This window comes from Schistocerca nitens, chromosome 1, assembly GCF_023898315.1.
Source record: "Schistocerca nitens isolate TAMUIC-IGC-003100 chromosome 1, iqSchNite1.1, whole genome shotgun sequence".
NCBI lineage: Eukaryota > Metazoa > Arthropoda > Insecta > Orthoptera > Acrididae > Schistocerca > Schistocerca nitens.
In genome coordinates this window covers 890048357-890071212 of record NC_064614.1, presented here as the reverse complement: position 1 = coordinate 890071212, position 22856 = coordinate 890048357, and the positions used below count along the sequence as shown (strand labels likewise).

Sequence of the window (22856 nt, the reverse complement as noted above, 5' to 3'; positions counted from 1 at the left end):
TTTAAGACTGTCAACCTCTTCTATCTGCTCTTCTTCGTATTTTATGCATATGCTGCGTGGAAACCTCTTACAGGTTCTGAATTGCATATAGTGAGTCTTTTCGAAGTTTAATGTCAGTGAGTTGGCTTTAAACCATTTATTAATATCCATGAAAATATCATTAGCAGCTCTTTCTAGAACTACACTTGACATACTATTTATTGCAATACTTGTGTCATCTGCAAACAAAACGAACTCTGCTTCTGGCAGTGTAACTGATGAGAGATCATTAATGTACACAAGAAAAAGCAATGGCCCTAAGTTGGATCCTTGTGGGACACCACATGTAATTTCTTCCCATTCTGATGATGACTGATGACTTAATTCACTAGTCCCTTGCACTGACACCCTTTGTTTCCTGTTAGTGAGGTATGACTTGAACCATTTTGCAGCAATGCCCGTGACACCATAGAATTCTAATTTACTTAAAAGGATGTTGTGGTTCACACAATCAAATGCCTTTGACAAATCACAGAAAATACCTGCTGCTTGTAATTTGTTATTTAATGAATTAAGTACATTTTCACTGTAGGTGTAAATAGCCTTCTCGATATCAGAACCCTTCAGAAATCCAAACTGTGTTCTTGATAATATGTTATTTGTAGTCAGATGGTTGAGCAGCTGCCTGTACATTACTTTTTCTAAAATTTTTGAGAATGCTGGCAAAAGTGAAATCGTTCTGTAGTTTGATGGTATCTCTTTATCCCCTTTCTTGAATAGAGGCTTAACATCTGCATATTTTAGCCAGTCAGGAAATGTCCCAGTTATAATTGACTGGTTACACAAGTAACTTAGAATTGTACTAAACTCACAAGAACATGTCTTAATTAACTTTGTTGATATTTCATCGTACCCACTAGAATGCTTTGTTTTTAAAGATTTTATTATGGAAGTTATTTCTTTTGGTGAAGTGAGTGATATATTCATGTACTTGAAGCTATTTGTGAAGGCTAGTTTCAGATATTCAAGGGCATTATTTACTGATCCTGAAAGTCCCATTCTATCAGTAACGGATATAAAGTGTTTGTTAAATAGATTTGCTACACTATTCCCATCAGTTACTAATGTGTCATCTACCCTTAGTGCTATTTGCTCCTGTTCCTTTCTGGTTCTACCAGTCTGCTCTTTCACTATATCCCATATTGTTTTTATTTTGTTCCCTGACATTGCTATTTTCTTCTTGTAGTGGATTTGTTTAGACGTCTGAATTACTTTTTTTAATGTTTTACAGTATTCCTTGTATTTAGCTAAATCATCAGCACTGGAGCTATTCTTGGTCAACAGATACATTTTCCTTTTTGTCTTACAGGAAATCTGTATTCCTTGTGTAATCCATGGTTTTATTATAGACTTCTGTTTAATTTGAGTAACTTTTAGAGGAAAACAGTTTTCAAACATGGTACTGACATTGTTCATGAATGTGTTATATTTTTCATTCATGTCATGAGCACTATAAACATCTTTCCAGTTCATATCTTTGAGCAGTTTTCTAAAACACTCAATTTTTGGTTGATTGACTACTCTCCTGTACTCAGATTTAGCAGTCTTGATAATCTGCTTAGAATTTACATCTAAAACAAGGCACTGCATGTCATGATCTGATAGTCCATTTATAACAGGTTTTATGATATGATTTTGTTCCTTTGATTTGTCTATAAAAATGTTATCAATGGCTGTCCTTGAGGATTTAGTGATCCTAGTTGGAAAGTTTACAGTGTGAGTTAGATTGAAGGACAACATTACAAACTGCAGTGAATGTTTACTGGAAGACTGCATTAGAAAATCTGTATTAAAGTCACCAGCAATCAAAATTTCTTTCTTTCTTCCTGTTAAATAACCCAAAAGAGCTTCTAGATGATCTAAAAATAGATTATAATTTCCTGCAGGTGCTCGGTAAATAGTTATTATTATATAGGATCTGTTATGGAACTCTACTTCTGTTGCACATGCTTCTAGATGCTGCTCTAAACAGAATTTATTAATGTCAATGTTCTTGAATTTATGGCAGTTTTTGATATATGTGGCAACTCCTCCTCCATTCATATCCACTCTGCAGAAGCAGGAAGCTAGCTTAAATCCTGAAATGTCTAACATATCTATATCAGTGGTCACTTGATGTTCAGAGAGGCAGATTATGTCAATTTGGTTAGATGAATTCATTTCATCGATACAAATGAGTAGTTCATCAACTTTATTTCTAAGTCCCGGAATGTTCTGGTGTAATAAAGATAACTGATACTGCATACATATGGGATTGTAACTGCTTTGGCGAAGATGAACTGGCAGTTTCTGATTACTTTCTGTTAAACACTGTTTAAATGGAGGCTGTATGATAAAATCTGACTCCTGTTCATCTGTTTTCTCAAACTGAGTGTGTCTGCCAATCTCTCTTAAAACTCGTTTTCTTTCCCCCTTCCCTATCCTAAAAAAGGCATCCCTCTGACAGATGTGACCACTGGTATTTTACCACTTGTGCCAGTGTCCCCCCTTAAGTTTTCTGCAATCAACCCAGACAGTTTTCCCTTCCCTTTCCTATTGAGGTGAAGGCCATGCCTAGTGTAGTCCCACCTATCGATAGCATCCACAGGAATCAAACCAATATGGGACCCTATATCCGTCCTAAGCAGCCACTCCAACTCCAAGTTCACCCTCCCTACGGAAGAGTTCAAATGAGGCCGATCATGGCGTCTCAACACAGACACAAATCCCACACCCGTATGCTTCGTTGCTGATGCTATCTTCACCAGGTCACTCTCTATGGAATATTCAGAGTCTCTGCCAATGCTATTTCCCGGACCACCCACTATAACCAAGGCATCCTCCTTTGTGAAATCCTTGCATAAAGCACCTACATCCTCTGTTACCTGACCCAGATCTGCACTAGGCATCAAAAAGTTTGTGACCTGGTACTCTGGACCTAGATTTTCCTGCAGTAGTTGGCCAACACCTCTATCATGGGAACTACCTAACAACAGAACTTTCTTTCTCTTTACAAATTTCCCTACCTTTTTCAAGTCCTTGAAAGCTTGTTGTGCCCTTTCTACAGCTACAGCTACATGAGGCTCATCCGATTCTGACTGAGGCAACAGGTCAAATCTATTTTCAAGATTTATGACAAAGCTGTCTGATGCTCTCCTTTGCCTGTTCCCCCTATTACCTGTTGCCACTTCCCACCTCTGTTCACCCTTCTCCCTATTTAACCTGTCCAGATCCTCCCTTGCCTTGTCTAGGTCAGCTTGAAGAGCTGCAATTTTCCCTTCCTGTTCCAGTATTTTCCTATCTCTACTGCAGATCCTACAATACCATTGGTGAGCCTCATTTATGTCCCCATTTCCCACGCCACTACACTCGCCCCAATGAAAGAAACTACAGCACCCATCACACCATACCCCGGAACTAACAATCCTACGGCATGTCACACACTTCTCACTCATGGTAAAAACAGAAATCGTGTAAGCTGATTTAAGTAGTGACTAAAACGTAAACAAAGGACCCTAGAAACTATTCAGGCAGATATAAACAAATTGAAAGAGTACTGAATAAAAAAAACTGGTGATTACATATAACTCACTGTTTACTTACTATACGCGCGCGTGAAATTAAGCCTAAAATCCGTGCTATAGGTGCGAGAAGGAAAATAAACTTCTTACCCCGTTTAATCTTCTTTAACACTTCACTAACACTTCCACTAATGTAACAACACTTATATTTATACCAACTGGAAACGTTTATCTATAAGTTTAATTCACTGCTTACTTACGATTCGCGCGCGTGAAATTAGGCCTAGGATTCGTGCTACAGGTGCGAGAAGAAAAATACGCTTCTTACCCCGTTTAATCTTATTTTATACTTCACTAACACGTCCACTAATTCAACAACACTTATATTTATAACACCTGTACACGTTTAAAAATAGCTTAATAACAACGCTTTTTATAATTATTTAGTGCAGCAAATACTCGAAGAGTCCGCATCGGCGCTGTGTTGCCAACCTTAGCCTTAGCACCAGAAAGCTTCTGAAATTCTGAAACAATCAAGAGGTCCTCACTATTGACTTTAGATAGTCTGGTAATTCTTCACTAACATGAGATTAGCCTGAAGAGACTATCTTGGCTAATAAAGTGTTGTTTATGGATCAAAGGCACAAATACTTTCATGTAATTCACTGGTAAGAATCTAAAAGTGGGACTGTGTCATTATTCATATGTTTTGTGGAGCAATGTTGGAAACACACTGTGAGATTTCAAAGTAATTTAAGAGGCTGTGTCACTAGCTCACTGTAAGTACCAACTGCGACATCAAAAGGCATATATTTCAACTGGTAGGGTGAAGCAACTGTGGCAAATCCTAATGTGAATATTACCTGACAATTTGAACTTTATAATAAAAATAGGAGTAATAACCTTTCAAGTTCATAAAATATCTGTCACAGTAATAAACATTATGCAGTATGTGTTATATAGCCAAAATTACAATGTCACATACATGTAACCTCTGATCACTGATTATCTCTTTAATCACTATTTGAATCACTTACTATCCGTAGCTAAATTTCCTCTTGTGATCTCATACCGCTTTCATCAATACATAACCAAACTAACATTTTCCAACCTAACCCGGGTCTCGAGATATGATACTGGTACAGGCTGTTAGCAAATACATCATTCCTAAAAGTAGCTTCTTGTTGTTACATCACATTCACTAGTTTCAACAATTCTCAACTGACACACCACTTTCCAACCTAACAATGACTTCCAAGCTACATTTCAGGTAACTGTAGTCTTGTCATTGCAACCTCCTCTTCAAAAATGTAATTAAATAATTTTTGGTGCTGTCGTGGTCATACTTTTAGGTAATGCTTCTTGATTCACTGTAGCTACAAACAACCTGTGAAGAATACCAACGGCTTCTCAAAATACATTACCCCTTGCCCTGGCACTTTTTTCACTGATTACAAACTATCTTGCCATAAATCATGTGATGGTGGTGGTGGTTAGTGTTTAACGTCCCGTCGACAACGAGGTCATTAGAGACGGAGCGTAAGCTCGGGTTAAGGAAGGATTGGGAAGGAAATCGGCCGTGCCCTTTCAAAGGAACCATCCCGGCATTTGCCTGAAACGATTTAGAGAAATCACGGAAAACCTAAATCAGGATGGCCGGAGACGGGATTGAACCGTCGTCCTCCCGAATGCGAGTCCAGTGTGCTAACCACTGCGCCACCTCGCTCGGTTAAATCGTGTGAAACTGACATGCTGCCAACCTATGTATTGTGAGGAGCAGCATGCTACCTTACACTGTGCCTGTTCTACATTTTGAGCTCATTTACCATTATAAAATACACTCCTGGAAATTGAAATAAGAACACCGTGAATTCATTGTCCCAGGAAGGGGAAACTTTATAGACACATTCCTGGGGTCAGATACATCACATGATCACACTGACAGAACCACAGGCACATAGACACAGGCAACAGAGCATGCACAATGTCGGCACTAGTACAGTGTATATCCACCTTTCGCAGCAATGCAGGCTGCTATTCTCCCATGGAGACGATCGTAGAGATGCTGGATGTAGTCCTGTGGAACGGCTTGCCATGCCATTTCCACCTGGCGCCTCAGTTGGACCAGCGTTCGTGCTGGCCGTGCAGACCGCGTGAGACGACGCTTCATCCAGTCCCAAACATGCTCAATGAGGGACAGGTCCGGAGATCTTGCTGGCCAGGGTAGTTGACTTACACCTTCTAGAGCACGTTGGGTGGCACGGGATACATGCGGACGTGCATTGTCCTGTTGGAACAGCAAGTTCCCTTGCCGGTCTAGGAATGGTAGAACGATGGGTTCGATGACGGTTTGGATGTACCGTGCACTATTCAGTGTCCCCTCGACGATCACCAGTGGTGTACGGCCAGTGTAGGAGATCGCTCCCCACACCATGATGCCGGGTGTTGGCCCTGTGTGCCTCGGTCGTATGCAGTCCTGATTGTGGCGCTCACCTGCACGGCGCCAAACACGCATACGACCATCATTGGCACCAAGGCAGAAGCGACTCTCATCGCTGAAGACGACACGTCTCCATTCGTCCCTCCATTCACGCCTGTCGCGACACCACTGGAGGCGGGCTGCACGATGTTGGGGCGTGAGCGGAAGACGGCCTAACGGTGTGCGGGACCGTAGCCCAGCTTCATGGAGACGGTTGCGAATGGTCCTCGCCGATACCCCAGGAGCAACAGTGTCCCTAATTTGCTGGGAACTGGCGGTGCGGTCCCCTACGGCACTGCGTAGGATCCTACGGTCTTGGCGTGCATCCGTGCGTCGCTGCGGTCCGGTCCCAGGTCGACGGGCACGTGCACCTTCCGCCGACCACTGGCGACAACATCGATGTACTGTGGAGACCTCACGCCCCACGTGTTGAGCAATTCGGCGGTACGTCCACCCGGCCTCCCGCATGCCCACTATACGCCCTCGCTCAAAGTCCGTCAACTGCACATACGGTTCATGTCCACGCTGTCGCGGCATGCTACCAGTGTTAAAGACTGCGATGGAGCTCCGTATGCCACGGCAAACTGGCTGACACTGACGGCGGCGGTGCACAAATGCTGCGCAGCTAGCGCCATTCGACGGCCAACACCGCGGTTCCTGGTGTGTCCGCTGTGCCGTGCGTGTGATCATTGCTTGGACAGCCCTCTCGCAGTGTCCGGAGCAAGTATGGTGGGTCTGACACACCGGTGTCAATGTGTTCTGTTTTCCATTTCCAGGAGTGTATTAGCACTCTTCTAGCAATACCAATTAGAGGAACACTCATTTCTGACAAACACCACCACACACTACATCAAGAGGAACACAGCTGATGGGCAGAGTTCCTTTACAGGCCTTCTTTGTATGAAAACTGACTTCAGACATCACTCAAAATAAGACTGAGATAATGATTGCACCAACTGCACGATCTGGCAATGGAAGGCAGATTGTCTGTCTTCCAATGAATGGGAATTGTAGCAGGGAGTGTGCCGGTGGAAGAGAAAACAAAGAGGACTCTTCACAGCATCAATTTTCTTGCAAGTTCTACAGATGTTAAAAATCTTATCTTATGGCAGCATACTTAGTTTGATTGCATTCCCCAAACATCATTTACTAAATAATAGCAAGCAGTCTTAAAATAATATAAGCAAATTCCCATAGCTGCTTTTGTAAATTACTAACAATAAATTGAAATATCAATGAAAAAATCAATTTTTGAAAATGTAATGTGCATGGATAGACAATCACCAAGTGGTGGCAGTGGAAAACATATATAAAGGTTAAGTAAAGGTGCAAGATTTTGGAGCCATTGGCTCCTTCTTGTGCCAGAAGGGTTGAAGGGAAGGAAGAGGGGTGTGGGAAAAGGACTGGTGACGTTTAGAAAATGACCGAGTTCAGAAAAGTCATCCAAAACACCACGTCAGGGAAGACTTATCGGACAGTCGATTGTTGAGGTCTGCACCGGATGATGTTAGAAAAACCTGAGAGCATAAAGGTGGAAGATGTGGCAATAAACAAGATAGAGATTACTGACAAAACATTGTGCAAGTGCTAATAAGAGCAGAAGGCTAAGTGTGTTGCATGTGCTAGAGGTGTAGGGCAGGGAAAAATAGGCAAGTCAGAAAGTAAAAAATATAGAAAACTAAAAGGGAGTGAAAAAGACAGGAGGGGGGTTGCCAAATGTTATTCTAGGTGTGATGGCCAGCATGTTGGACAGAATGGACCTAATTTCAGGCCACGATTTTAGGAAGTCACAGCCTTGTTGAAGTATCTGATTCAAACTCACGATCAGCTACTTCTATGACTTCCTAAAAACATGCCCTGAAGTGAGGTCCATTCTGTCCGACATTTTACTCACCACGTCTAGAACAGCTTTTCGATTTCCCTCGAGCCTCCACAATATCCTGGTCTGATCCTATGCTCCTTCTGCACCCATTTCCCTACCATATGGCTCCCACCCCTGAGACTGCTTCTGCCATAAGACTTGCACCCTCCTACCACCACCTGCACTAGTCCTGGAACTGGCAGCCACTTGGGGAACAGCACATGTTGTATACCAGCTGTTGTGTGAACACTGTTTGGCATTTTGCATTGGTATTACTACCACCAAGTTATTAGTTAGAATGAATTGACACAGACAGACAGTGTATACTGGTAACACATAATATCCTACTGCTCCACAAAATAACAGCCACGACCTCGGAACTTGCTTCACCACACACGCCATCTGGAATCTTCCCACAGACAGCAGTTTCGCAGAACTCCGCAGCTGGGAACTGGTGTTACACGTCCTCGGTTCTCGACATTCCTCTCGAGGTTAATTTCTTCAGTCTTAGCATTTATTCTTAGTAACCATTTCTTTCACAACTTTCTTTTAGTTTTCTATACCTTTCAATTTATGACCTGTCTATTTTTCCGTGCCTTCTACGTCTAGTACACACAATGCACTTAATTTTCCATTCTTATTACCATAGAATCATGAAAGAAGGTTGTATACATGGAAGAACCCTGGAGATACTAAAAGGTATCAGATAGATTATATAATGGTAATACAGAGATTTAGGAACCAGGTTTTAAATTGTAAGACATTTCCAGGGGCAGATGTGGACTCTGACCACAATCTATTGGTTATGACCTGTAGATTAAAACTGAAGAAACTGCAAAAAGGTGGGAATTTAAGGAGATGGGACCTGGATAAACTGAAAGAACCAGAGGTTGTACAGAGTTTCAGGGAGAGCATAAGGGAACAATTGACAGGAATGGGGGAAAGAAATACAGTAGAAGAAGAATGGGTAGCTTTGAGGGATGAAGTAGTGAAGGCAGCAGAGGATCAAATAGGTAAAAAGACGAGGGCTAGTAGAAATCCTTGGGTAACAGAAGAAATATTGAATTTAATTGATGAAAGGAGAAAATATAAAAATTCAGTAAATGAAGCAGGCAAAAAGGAATATAAACGTCTCAAAAATGAGATCGACAGGAAGTGCAAAATGGCTAAGCAGGGATGGCTAGAGGACAGATGTAAGGATGTAGAGGCTTATCTTACTAGGGGTAAGATAGATACTGCCTACAGGAAAATTAAAGAGACCTTTGGAGATAAGAGAACCACTTGTATGAACATAAAGTGCTCAGATGGAAACCCAGTTCTAAGAAAAGAAGGGAAAGCAGAAAGGTGGAAGGAGTATATAGAGGGTCTATACAAGGGTGATGTACTTGAGGACAATATTATGGAAATGGAAGAGGATGTAGATGAACATGAAATGGTAGATACGATACTGCGTGAAGAGTTTGACAGAGCACTGAAAGACCTGAATCGAAACAAGGCCCCCGGAGTAGACAACATTCCATTAGAACTACTGGCGGCCTTGGGAGAGCCAGTCCTGACAAAACTCTACCATCTGGTGAGCAAGATGTATGAAACAGGCAAAATACCCTCAGACTTCAAGAAGAATATAATAATTCCAATCCCAAAGAAAGCAGGTGTTGACAGATGTGAAAATTACCGAACTATCAGTTTAATAAGTGACAGCTGCAAAATACTAACGCGAATTCTTTACAGACGAATGGAAAAACTAGTAGAAGCCGACCTCGTGGAAGATCAGTTTGGATTCCGTAGAAATACTGACCTTACGACTTATCTTAGAAGAAAGATTAAGGAAAGGCAAACCTACGTTTCTAGCATTTGTAGACTTAGAGAAAGCTTTTGACAATGTTAACTGGAATACTCTCTTTCAAATTCTAAAGGTGGCAGGGGTAAAATACAGGGAGCGAAAGGCTATTTACAATTTGTACAGAAACCAGATGGCAGTTATAAGAGTCGAGGGACATGAAAGGGAAGCAGTGGTTGGGAAGGGAGTAAGACAGGGTTGTAGCCTCTCCCCGATGTTATTCAATCTGTATATTGAGCAAGCAGTAAAGGAAACAAAAGAAAAATTCGGAGTAGGTATTAAAATCCATGGAGAAGAAATAAAAACTTTGAGGTTTGCCGATGACATTGTAATTCTGTCAGAGACAGCAAAGGACTTGGAAGAGCAGTTGAACGGAATGGATGGTGTCTTGAAAGGAGGATATAAGATGAACATCAACAAAAGCAAAACGAGGATAATGGAATGTAGTCGAATCAAGTCGGGTGATGTTGAGGGTATTAGATTAGGAAATGAGACACTTAAAGTAGTAAAGGAGTTTTGCTATTTGGGGAGCAAAATAACTGATGATGGTCGAAGTAGAGAGGATATAAAATGTAGACTGGCAATGGCAAGGAAATCGTTTCTGAAGAAGAGAAATTTGTTAACATCGAGTATAGATTTAAGTGTCAGGAAGTCATTTCTGAAAGTATTTGTATGGAGTGTAGCCATGTATGGAAGTGAAACATGGACGGTAAATAGTTTGGGCAAGAAGAGAATAGAAGCTTTCGAAATGTGGTGCTACAGAAGAATGCTGAAGATTAGATGGGTAGATCACATAACTAATGAGGAGGTACTGAATAGGATTGGGGAGAAGAGGAGTTTGTGGCACAACTTGACCAGAAGAAGGGATCGGTTGGTAGGACATGTTCTGAGGCATCAAGGGATCACCAATTTAGTATTGGAGGGCAGCGTGGAGGGTAAAAATCGTAGGGGGAGACCAAGAGATGAATACACTAAGCAGATTCAGAAGGATGTAGGTTGCAGTAGGTACTGGGAGATGAAGAAGCTTGCACAGGATAGAGTAGCATGGAGAGCTGCATCAAACCAGTCTCAGGACTGAAGACCACAACAACAACATTACCATTTGCACAATGTGTCGTCAAGTAATCTGTCTTGCTTATTGCTCTATCTTCCACCTTTAAGCTCTCAGATTTTCAAATCCCATCTGATGCAGGCCCCAACTATCAATCTTTGCTTCTCACCCCGTCCAGTAAGTCTTCCCTGATCTGGGATTCTGGGCATCTTTTCCAAACTCTGCCCATTTCCTAGACCTCATCAGTCCTTTTCTTAATCCCCCTTCCTTCCCGTTCAACCCTTCTGCCAGAAGAAGAAACCACTGGCTTCAAAAGTCTGCATATTTACTTAAGCTTTACAAATGTTCTCTCCTGAAGCTGACTGGTTAGTAAGATTTTTTTACCTCACCCATTAGGAGTAGGATTTTCATCTGCTCGATCACAATAATTTGAAAAATGTACAATAATTCTGGTTTTGCTACATTAAATAATATGGCAAAAAGGGTGACAGCAAACAAAAGGCTGAAATCTCTCACAGATAAAGATCATAACACAGATCTCCTCATGTCTGACTGAACTTAACATGTAAGCCTTAAGACTTAAGCTAAAAAAAATATGCTTGCAGGACAATAAAATAAAAATTCTGAGCAAGAGAATTCTACATGCTGCTTCTAAATTGTGTTATCATGTAAATGAACTGTCACAAGCAAATGTTCATCATGAGCAACATAATAACAGTGGGACAAAAATGAATTTTTGCAACCATAATGGGAGTGTTTGGTTGATCAACTGAAGATGCCAGAAACTGAGGAACGTTTTGGAAAAGACCTACCAACCTACCTAAAAATTCACTGTAACTATAAGAAACTAATTAGCCTATAGCTAGTTCAGTAGTTAACAGCTACTGAGGATGGACAGGATAATTGAGAACAGGTAGAAACGACATAATTGGCTGTCATGCACCAATCTTTGTTGCAAGTGCATCAAAATGGAGCTGATGGTGCAGTGCTGCATGCCATGAGCCTACATTAGAAAACAGTAAATTTTGTACCAAGAAATCTCACGGCAAACATATCACATCCAAAAGCACTGACTACAGAGCATACAATGTGGAATAGTCCCATGTGACAGCAGAAGCACTGAATATCTAACTGGTCTTTGTCTCAAAACTTGCACCAATGATGCAGTGTTACAGGCACAAATAGACATGACAACTGTCGGAACATTGTCTTTTGGCATGCAGAGAAAGCATTCGTCTCAGGTGAGCAAAAACTTGGCTCACCTAAGGTGAATGCATGCTGCACATCTGCTGCCAATTTAATTAGCACACACTGTTTCAACATTTCAACCTTAAATTCATATTGGACTGACTGTGATTCAGCTTAGATGACACTGATGTACAATAACACTGGTTCTACATGTAATTGTGTGGTTACTTTTTTGCATAGTGTGTTCAAAACTACACTCTTTAACCTCTACGTCTACTTGGGTATTTTTATGCATGAAATAACCAAGCCCACTATCTGGCTTTAATTCAGTCAGCAGGAAAGGTAACTTACCAGTCCTTCTAATCTTAAAAGGGACACCATACATCATCCATGTTCCACAGAATATCCATCTCAAGAAGCAAAATTGAAAGTATCTTCAATACCAATAAAAGCCACTTGTATAAGAACAGCTGAATGTAATTTCAGCTCATCTAAGTTTTCTGTAAAAAAGTTAGATGTAGTCACTCATACGGGAGCACCCAGAGATATGAATGGCCTTTCCATTCTATTTTCAAGTGCAAACAAAGTGGTTGTCAGTGTGAATGTACTAATTAACAATATGAAGTAGACTTTGAGAGGATGGATATACAGTATTTCTTTCATCAATATGTCCATAAACAACAACTCTAATCAATAATGATGAGAAATTTACTCACATTTACCTTTACATTCATATTAGACTTAACACACACTGCTGAATTCAGAATATGACATTTACAAATGTCCATGTAGAGCCAGGAATTAAAGTAACCATTTACTAATTTCAAGTATAACACAAACAACACTAAAAGTGAAGGTACATGGGCCCTTGGGCTAGATCTGCAGAAGATGTCAAGTATATTCTACAGCTTAATTTTCCTGTAGGCCTAGACATTGTTATGACTGGTAAGTTATAGGAATTTGTACCCTCTCACAGGATTAAGACTTTACTGCAGAGTTAGTAGTAGTAGTAGTAGTAGTAGTAGTAATAATAATAATAATAATAATAATAATAATAATAATAATCGGCTAATAATAACTCCACCAATGCTGATCTCAAGTTCTGGGAAAGAGGATGGGGAGATTAACAACCACATAAAAAAACCATGCATCAGCTGGCCCTGGTGACAGTACCATGTAAGGATCCCTTGCCAGAGTCATAGTGAAATGTTCAACAGCAGCAAAGGCGGAGATGAGGATCATCAGTACAGTATAACTGGTAGGCCCTGCACTTGGATTAAAATAGAAGCTTGAAATTAAAAACTGAACATGTCTCTTCCCAGATCGGGTGGTGTTTGGTCAGCACCTGTACCCCATATTAGGGTCAGCTGGAAAAGAACACACTAAGACTAACAATCTTAGTTTTAACTCCAGTAGATGAACATCTACACAGCTTGTAAATATAGGGTAATTATGATGTGTGATGGAAAAAACAATATTACTCCAGGTGGCTGATCCACCATTCCTGAAAAAGAGTGAAAGCAGACATTTGGATTCTGGGGTGTCTGCACCGTCATGCAAGGAACACTTGGGGGATCTTGAAATCCTCTGTAATCTGAAATTGAAATTTAAAAGGGAACACAAATTTGTAGCCATAAATATTAACTCCCTCTGTAAAGTTGGGAAATTCAAACAAATAATCAACTTTTTGAATGGCAACCATATTCTGCTAGCAGCCATCCAAGAAACACTGTGATGACCTAAAAATGGATAGTATACACTGTCGAATTTTTAAGGTTGAATTTCCAACATATATCTCAGAATTTTATGAGCAGCCTCTGCAATTCACAAAAATATAATCTGAAATGATGTTGATTTTGAATGCTTCTGTGAAAGATTCTCTGGCTTAATAATTAAATGCAAGAATAAATATTATTCAATATTCAGTTGCCATGCAACAACAAATGAAGATGACAAGAAAAAGTAAGACAAAGCAGAACACTTCTGGGAAGATCTAGAAAACAGGATGTCAAAAGTTCACAAGAACAACATAATAAATCATACTTGGGCACTTCAGTGCCCAACTGGGTCAGAAGAAATCATTCCAAAAAGTTATTGGAAACCACCCACCTCGTAATAAGAGAACTAACAGAAATTGCTCAAGATTTACAGACGTATGCACTTCATTCCATCTTAAAATCATGAAAACACACTTCAAAAAACTACCTAGATAGTGAAAAAACACGTATATCACCAAATGTCAACTTCTGAGAATTTCAAATTGATCAAATCACCATCTGCGCATATTACTTTCCAGAAACCAAGAAATTTGGAACCATGAGTGGAATAAAAGTTGATTCAGATCACTATGCAACTGAGATACACATGAGATTTATTCCCAAACATCTAATCAAGAAATAAAACAGTACAAGTAAGAGAATTCATAATGAAACTTAGAAGGAAAAGTCATGTGATTTTCAGAAGATGCTGAGGGAAATGGATACTGATGCCAGCAACTTTAAAGACACAAAAATATATTGCATTTGAAATAGCTCCAGAGAACAAACACAGAAAGGTCACAGATACAGGAGTAATAAATGTGAGGAAGCGCTTAGAGAGAAAAAGAAAGCTTGGAACAACTGGTATAGCAGGAAATCAAGTAGTAACTGGAAAATCTATCGATCTGAGAAGAAGTGAGCAGATAAAATTATTTGAGCATAAAAGAGATGCTCTGAAAAGGAGCATTTATAAAGTATACACCAATATATATATATATATATATATATATATATATATATATATATATATATATATATATATATATATATAACAGAGGGAAACATTCCACGTGGAAAAAATATATCTAAAAAGAAAGATGATGAGACTTACCAAACAAAAGCGCTGGCAGGTCGATAGACACACAAACAAACACAAATATACACACAAAATTCAAGCTTTCGCAACAAACTGTTGCCTCATCAGGAAAGAGGGAAGGAGAGGGAAAGACGAAAGGATGTGGGTTTTAAGGGAGAGGGTAAGGAGTCATTCCAATCCCGGGAGCGGAAAGACTTACCTTAGGGGGAAAAAAGGACAGGTATACACTCGCACACACACACATATCCATCCACACATACAGACACAAGCAGACTGCTTGTGTCTGTATGTGTGGATGGATATGTGTGTGTGTGCGAGTGTATACCTGTCCTTTTTTCCCCTTAAGGTAAGTCTTTCCGCTCCCGGGATTGGAATGACTCCTTACCCTCTCCCATAAAACCCACATCCTTTCATCTTTCCCTCTCCTTCCCTCTTTCCTGATGAGGCAACCGTTGGTTGCGAAAGCTAGAATTTTGTGTGTATATTTGTGTTTGTTTGTGTGTCTATCGACCTGCCAGCGCCTTCGTTCGGTAAGTCACCTCATCTTTGTTTTTATATATAATTTTTCCCACGTGGAATGTTTCCCTCTATTATATATATATATATATATATATATATATATATATATATATATATATATATATATATACCACGTGGAATGTTTCCCTCTATATATATAACGCAACATACTACTACAAAACTTTCAACGGCTGCACTTTGGGGTACATTTCACAATCACTAAGCTTCAGGAAAGAAAATGGAAAACAAATGAAACAAAAAAACTGGAAGTTACTGACAGCATGTTTTGATACGAGATTCACCTGTGAAAAACTGACCAAGCAACTAGAATTACTACCATTATTCCTAATGAAACTTCAAAATCAGCAGGCTTTGACGTGTTTAAAACTTATATCAAACAATTAAAATGCAACAAAGCTACAGGTGAACATGGCTTCACAGCAGGAAGTCTAAAAGCTAGTGGAGATCTAGGTATCACAATTATAAAAGGAAAACCACATAGGGTCTGGGACACTGAAAGAATTCCAGAAACCTGGGAGATTGCAGTAACTCCCCACCTCATAAGAAAGGGGATAAAACAGATATCAATAACTACAGAGGAATTTCATTAGTAACCTTAAAGTACAAAGTCTTGTCTAAAGTTCTTCTAGACAAATCTTCAATTAGATAAAAAAAAATTGGAGAGTATCACATTGGATTTAGGTGCACAGGACCTGTCCAGAGCATGGAAATACGGAATTGTCCGATCCTGCCCGTCTGCTTTGACCCTTGATGTCACAAATATGGCGGAAACGACCATAAACCACAATTCCAATATGGCACATATAAAGTCGTTACGTACACATTATGAGGACGAAAATACATCGGAAAAAAAACACACACACGTTCCACAAAAAGCCTAATGACACTAACGGGACAAGCGGAGAAAATAGGGGGTTTTTGGGTGGGGACAAACTAAATATAAACAAATTTAGACACCCACCCCCCCATACAAAACCACGCAAAACGACGAAAAAAAAAAAACGACATCACAAAACTCCATCTGGAATCGGACACTTCCCTTGACCTATATAGCTCAACAGCAGCTCCAGATCCCATAAATTAGGACCTAACACTTCCCTTGACCTATATAGCTCAAAAACATCTCCCAATACCAATATTCACAGCCACACATTGGGATTGAACACTTCCCTTACATCTCCACATACAGCCGTCCCTGGTCCAAGACGCCGGAACTTTAAGTAAGCCTCATTTATTCACGACATATTGAACATTTCACGACTTCATCAAAAAATCCGAATAGTTGAAGACATTTTATTAGAGACAACGCACTGTGCCCCATCATAGCCGACAACCGAAAACTGTTGACCCTGTCAGTCATATCCATACCTACCAAAGACATAAAAAAAGGAATTTACCAAAATTCACACATGACGCCACACTCGCAAACTAATCCAAAAACATCACCTAACACACCACCAGAGAGCGCCACCATTCGCATCAAAACGACACCTACAAACACGCCACTCTCACAAACTAAATTCCATGCCGTCGTGACGTCACACTCCACAACAGCCTTACGTCACGGGTCAAAGCCGATGAGTGGGATCGGACGCTTCCGTTGACCCCAGAGCATATCCTAAACATTACACAAAAAATTAGAAGACATAACTGGAAATATCAAATAAAAAGCTTACAAAAACAATACCTAAAGTTAAATTTCTTGGAACAACAACTCCCTTTGATCCTGCATCAGGAGTTAGAAAATGAGACCATCTGTCACCACTCTTATCTGGAAAAAGGTATAAAAGAACAATGGAGGAAGAAAAACAAAAATTTAATACCTACCTAAAACTAAGTAGGTAGATCAAAACATAGATGGAACTTCAAAAAATGCAAAGAAAAAAAAAACTTGAACTTCTGAAGGAAATAGCTGAGAATGCAGGCCTACAAATACCGTTTGAAAAGACAGAACTTATGACTAATGAAAATGACTCATCAAGCGTTTTAAAAACGGAGTACTGAAATATAAAGAAAACAGACAACTCTGACCATCTGGGTGAAATTATAACCATAACAAGGGAAAAAGAAGCAATTACAATCATGACGGAAAAAATGAAAAGAGTGTACATGAAGTTTGCACTTTAAGAAATGTTTTTCTAAAGATGTTAAATTAAGGCATTATAATACAGTTGTAAAACCAGAGGTCCTTTATGGGTCAGAAACACTACTTTTAACCAGATGCAAACCAGCATTAGAAAATTTGGAAAAGATAGAAGAATCCTGCAGAAAATATTAATTTTGAGACCAAACGAGCTAATACAATCATTCTGCCCTGAAAAAATAGATGGTATCAGAAAAAGGCATTTTACACTCTATGCACGAAGACCAATTAACAAAGAAAATCCACACATTCTTCTGAAACAGAAAACACAAAAAGTGGATGGATAGGGAGGAAAAAAAAAAAAAAAAAAAAAAAACCTCATAGAAGAAATATGCAAACTGAACTGGAGACCTTAATCAACAGAGACAAGTTCAGATTAGAAATCAAGAAATTGAAGGTTTTGAGGAAGCTAGAACAGAAAAACAACAGGTGTCCAATGGTCAGATGAGAGGGAAACACCTTATTCTGAGAAAATCAATATCCATGAAAATTCACAATAAAATAAAAGGGTGTGACATTATGAATATAAAGACAATTATTTTAAAATGCAAGTTACATGATTTTCTAACTGAATGATTCTACTACTCTGTGGAAGATTTCATGAAGGACAAACTGATACTTGGACCTGCATCCCTAAAAGGGAATAAAAATTTATGATACTCATGGTGGATGTAAATACTTCACCAGGTGGGAGATTATATGGTGAGTCATGTTACATTTTGAAATCAGTGGTTAATTATGTTGACTTTTTATCAATCTATAAACCTATATATTCTTTTGTAAATGATTCATCATACATTGTGTTATTCAGGTAAAGATGTTGAATTAATATTTAAGCAGTGAAGAGCATTAAAATTAAAGAACAAGAAAGTAATTTATATTGTGACTCGTGTTACAAATTTGGAACATCCTATTGCTAATGTACAATTTAGGTCAAAAGTGTCCTCAAACTATTAGGAGCATGAGTCTGGTTTTTATGACAGAAAATGCAAATTAGGTTGGCATTCAAATGACACAGTTACAGATTTCTATAAATATTTATACAATGTAAAATATTGTAATATATTGAAAAAAAGCACGTGACTCAATGTTACATGACTCATGTTACTTGCTACTTATTGTTGGAAAAAGTTTTTCCTGCGAGCAGAGAAATAAAACTATGACATGATTTACCAAATAAGACAAACTTTTCATTTTTTAAACACTAAGAAAAATTATAAGAGCATGATATCCGGGAAAATAAAGTGTAAATTCAATTACAATTCAGAGAATTGAAAATATCCTCTTGTTGCTCTGACAACATCAGGTGGATTAATTTTCTTTATAATTTTGTCCTGTGTGTACAGTATTTCTTCACATTTTTCAGGCCATTTCCAGTAGTGACCAGCACACACCACTGCACTGATTAGATGAAGAGTTTCCAAACATTGCCTGTACCTCTACAGCATAGAATTTACCATCATATTATACTTTTTAGCAGTCACCAATTTTTACACCATCTATAGTCCCTTCACTATGATGATCTGCAGCAGGTAAATTCTTTGGAGACAGTAGGTATGTTTGTAGTACTCCTTTCTCATAATGAAAGCAGTGAGTGTTTTTTTATGTTTGGTACAGATGGTGCTAAAGAAAATATTTGAGCCAGATTAAGTTTCACGTTGATTCCTTCAATTTCATCAGAAGACATAAGAAAAATCTGCATAGCGATGGTACTTGCAGCTGCCTGAGCAAAAGTTGATGCATCACCTACTGTGAATTTTCGCCTTTTCACTGCATTCCACACTTGCCAGTTTGCAACTGCACCAATTCCATCTACAGCTCCTTTACTGTGGGATGTAGCAAAAAAATTCCAATAGATTTCCATATTGTGGAATGATTGAAGTTGAGGTACAGCAGCAGTAATATATTTGTTTTTAAATTGTGAGGCAGGTCCATCTGAACAGGTTGAAACTACCTTCACATTCTCAGGTACAGCTGACAGTACCTTTCTACTGTATGCAATCACAGTATCCTTAGAATGGGTAAAGTTGTCTGAAACATCATCTAGATGATGAGAACTTGAATGCCACAGTGAAAATGCTAACTTGTGCATGTGCCCAGTGTGTACTTTGCACCTCATCTCGATAAACATAAGTGTAATTTTCAGTAAAATCTATATGCAGCAATGCAACTTCTTAGAATCGTGGCTCAGAACCATTTCCTTTTGTTGATAATAAGACGCAGACTGAGCTCTCTTTGTATAGCAATGAAGAAGAAACTAGAGCCTTCTCTTTGACTTTAATAATTTTAGAGCCATTTTCTTCCATCTTCCAAACATACCATGATAAATTCAGAATTTCCAACTCATAAATTTTACAGACATTGTTGAAACATCTACCATTCTGACGTGTTACAATCATTCTGTCAACAATGCTCACTGGGTGGCTGACATATGATATTTAATACAAATGTGTTGCTGCAAGCTGGAATAATATCATTTTTCTTATGAAGGTTGCTGATAGCATTAATGAAATTTTCGTGATATTTACACAAACATACATTATAAGGTAGTTTGCTGCTTAACTGAACATGTGGTGGCTGTATTTCTGCAAACTTGGAGTTCCCAATTTGATCTTCAGAGTGTTCCTGTTTGAATGCCTCGTACGAAGTGACGAATATGAAGCCTTCTTCTCGTTATGTTCTCTAATCACTACAGTGTCCTTCCTGCCTGGTGACTGAAGTCGTCACAACTGTAGAAACCATTTACCATGCATCTAATTTCACAACTAAGGCCTCTATTTTGTGGACTGCTGCCATGACTGGGTGTTTCTGACTTTCCATCTGATGAATTTCCACACAAGTCCCCAAACAACTTACGAACAACTACGACTTTATGCCGTGGTGAAGATGGCAAGAATCAATGACTCAAGCCATAACTTTACCCAGAGCACTATGTGACTTACACAGTGACTCGCTCCATAGTTTCAGCTCTTCTTTCTTCTAATGACAGCTGTTGCTTATGTTGACTCAACTGCAAGAAGTTTTGTTCCTGCTTCTATTGACTATTCTAGCTTCTTCCAGAGGCTGCTTCTTAAATTCTTCATATTTTCCTTCATTCTTTAACTTTTCCCTTCTCCTTTTCTGTTGCTGTTAAGGGCATCCTCTTTTTTTTAACCTTACAAAAATATAACAGTGACTCAGATTATGCGACTCATGTTACAAATTTAATATGTTTTTACAATAGGCCTACTGGCTGATATTGGGAAATTTTTAATAGTGATATTTGTAAGATTCACACAAAGAAGTAATTTACTGAACAAAATAAAGTTAGCAATTACATTCTTTTTAATATAAAAACTTAATTACATGAAAGTGACTCATGGTACAAGAAATTTCATGCTGATGTATTATATTATTTATCCTAACCTATAATTTACACACTTCAACTTTATACTGTTTAGGCAATACATCAGGGTATGTAACTGTAATATAATGATATAGGCCTACTAATTATTACCTGTCAGTAAGTTGGAATGATGATCCAAAATCTCTAATAATTCACACACTCATCACATCACATCAAAAACATATACCCTTACAAAAATTACTACAAATTATGGAGAGAAAGCAATAATGGGTAATACATCATTGTTGCCATACAATAAAAGTCCAGCCTTTTTAAACAATATATGATATAAGTGTATCCTACTTTACACGGAATATCCCAGGTAATGTTGTGTAAGTGTGACAAAATTTCAAATAAACGAATTGTCACCTTGGCATGTATCTTGTACATCATACATATGTTCTGAAATTATGTGTGTTATGAGATAAAGGGGAAAACACATTTCACACTTCGGTTTTAGAGGAAAATGAAGGAAAAGAGACATAAATAATTATCTTGAGGTAATCCTGGGATAGCTATAACAACAACAATAATAAATAACAATAATAGTGATAATATTAGTAACACGACTACCACTTCAAGAGGAACAATTTTTGTAATTTGAACCTATTGCATATTATCAAAAAATCTATATACAGTAGTTGGGCTTTCGGTATACCACCAACTTTGATGTGTAAATACGTTTAATACCAGTGAATATTAATATTGCCATGAAATATGCACACACTAAAATGTATCACGCTGATGTATCTAAAATTCTCCTCCTACAAGACTACTAATTGATAGGTAAAAGAATAAGCACTTCAAACAGGCACCCTACTCGGGGGAGAAAATTTCTCTTGGCGAGTTCCAGCTTCATCATGCAAATTAAAGCGATTATGCCAAGGTCGTGTATAATAGTAAAACAATAGTTGCACCAAAATTAAAAATGTTAATTCTGGATAGAGCATTTAATGTAACTACTAACTGAAAATGCTAATTGAAAACATAAGACAGCAAAAAGACGACTAGAATATCTGTGCAACAGATTGATGGTGACGAATACCTAGAATTTTGCAGATATGATGCACACACTCAGTATTTATAGCCAACAGAATCCATACCCACACTTTCAAAGTATTCTGCAAACATTTTTTTATCAATAATTGCGATCAATACACTGAACAAAATTTCCTGTTAGAGATAAATGACTGTAACATTAAAATAAATATAACATCAAACTTACCACAAGCATGACCACGCACCGCTTATAACAGAATGCAACAGAGAATTGGCCGTGTTCTTCCATTTCCACTTTTGAGGAGCAGTGTGTGCCGCGCTTTTAGGAATCAAAGAGTTAAGTACCCAAGAATTGATCACAGTGAATAAAATTCCACTTGAAATGGCCCACAAGTATCCTAAATTCGTTCCCGTCACTTGTGTAGCATCCATTTTTCGCACCAAACAACAGTGTCATCCAAACAGCTAAAATTTACACACACCATGTGTTGTTGCATAACATGCAACACACTAATCTACATACACATTATGTAACTTGACCTATTTATTTTCTTATCACAAAATACTGGACAATATATTCTACAACCATAGTATTAGTAAACACGTCGGGTAAGTCCGTATACAGCTACTTTCGGAACAAACAGCTATCATAGCGTGCAACGATTCCTGACAGGACATACAAATATCACACAAATATGTAATTGCTCATTTGTAAACAATGCGATTTGCTTGGGTAATCACATTTCCAAAGATCTCCACTACTTGTCATTTCAACGACAACATTCAAGACGAGTTTCCACAGGCAGCGAAAGCCACGCTTCCACACACAATGAAAACTTGCACATGCACGTTCCCATCGCCGAATCTACGAGTCAAATGGTATGTGGTAACAACCTTAGGAACAATACGAAAACTGCTACTTCTCTCCGAATGAGGCCCTTGGTAGCCGAAATGTTATGAAGTAAGCACCTCGCGGTG

The 22856-nt window shown here is 38.7% G+C and overlaps 1 protein-coding gene across 1 annotated transcript in view; it reads right to left on the bottom strand.

The window, feature by feature from the left end:
- The window catches only part of LOC126191768 (TLC domain-containing protein 2-like), a 76871-nt gene extending 54225 nt beyond the window's left edge, over positions 1–22646 (bottom strand). The window contains exon 1 of the mRNA XM_049932550.1: positions 22105–22646. Coding sequence (XP_049788507.1) covers positions 22105–22310 — 206 coding nt within the window. The 5' untranslated portion in view covers positions 22311–22646. The remainder of the gene's footprint in view (positions 1–22104) is intronic.
- Between the last annotated feature and the right edge of the window lie 210 nt (positions 22647–22856).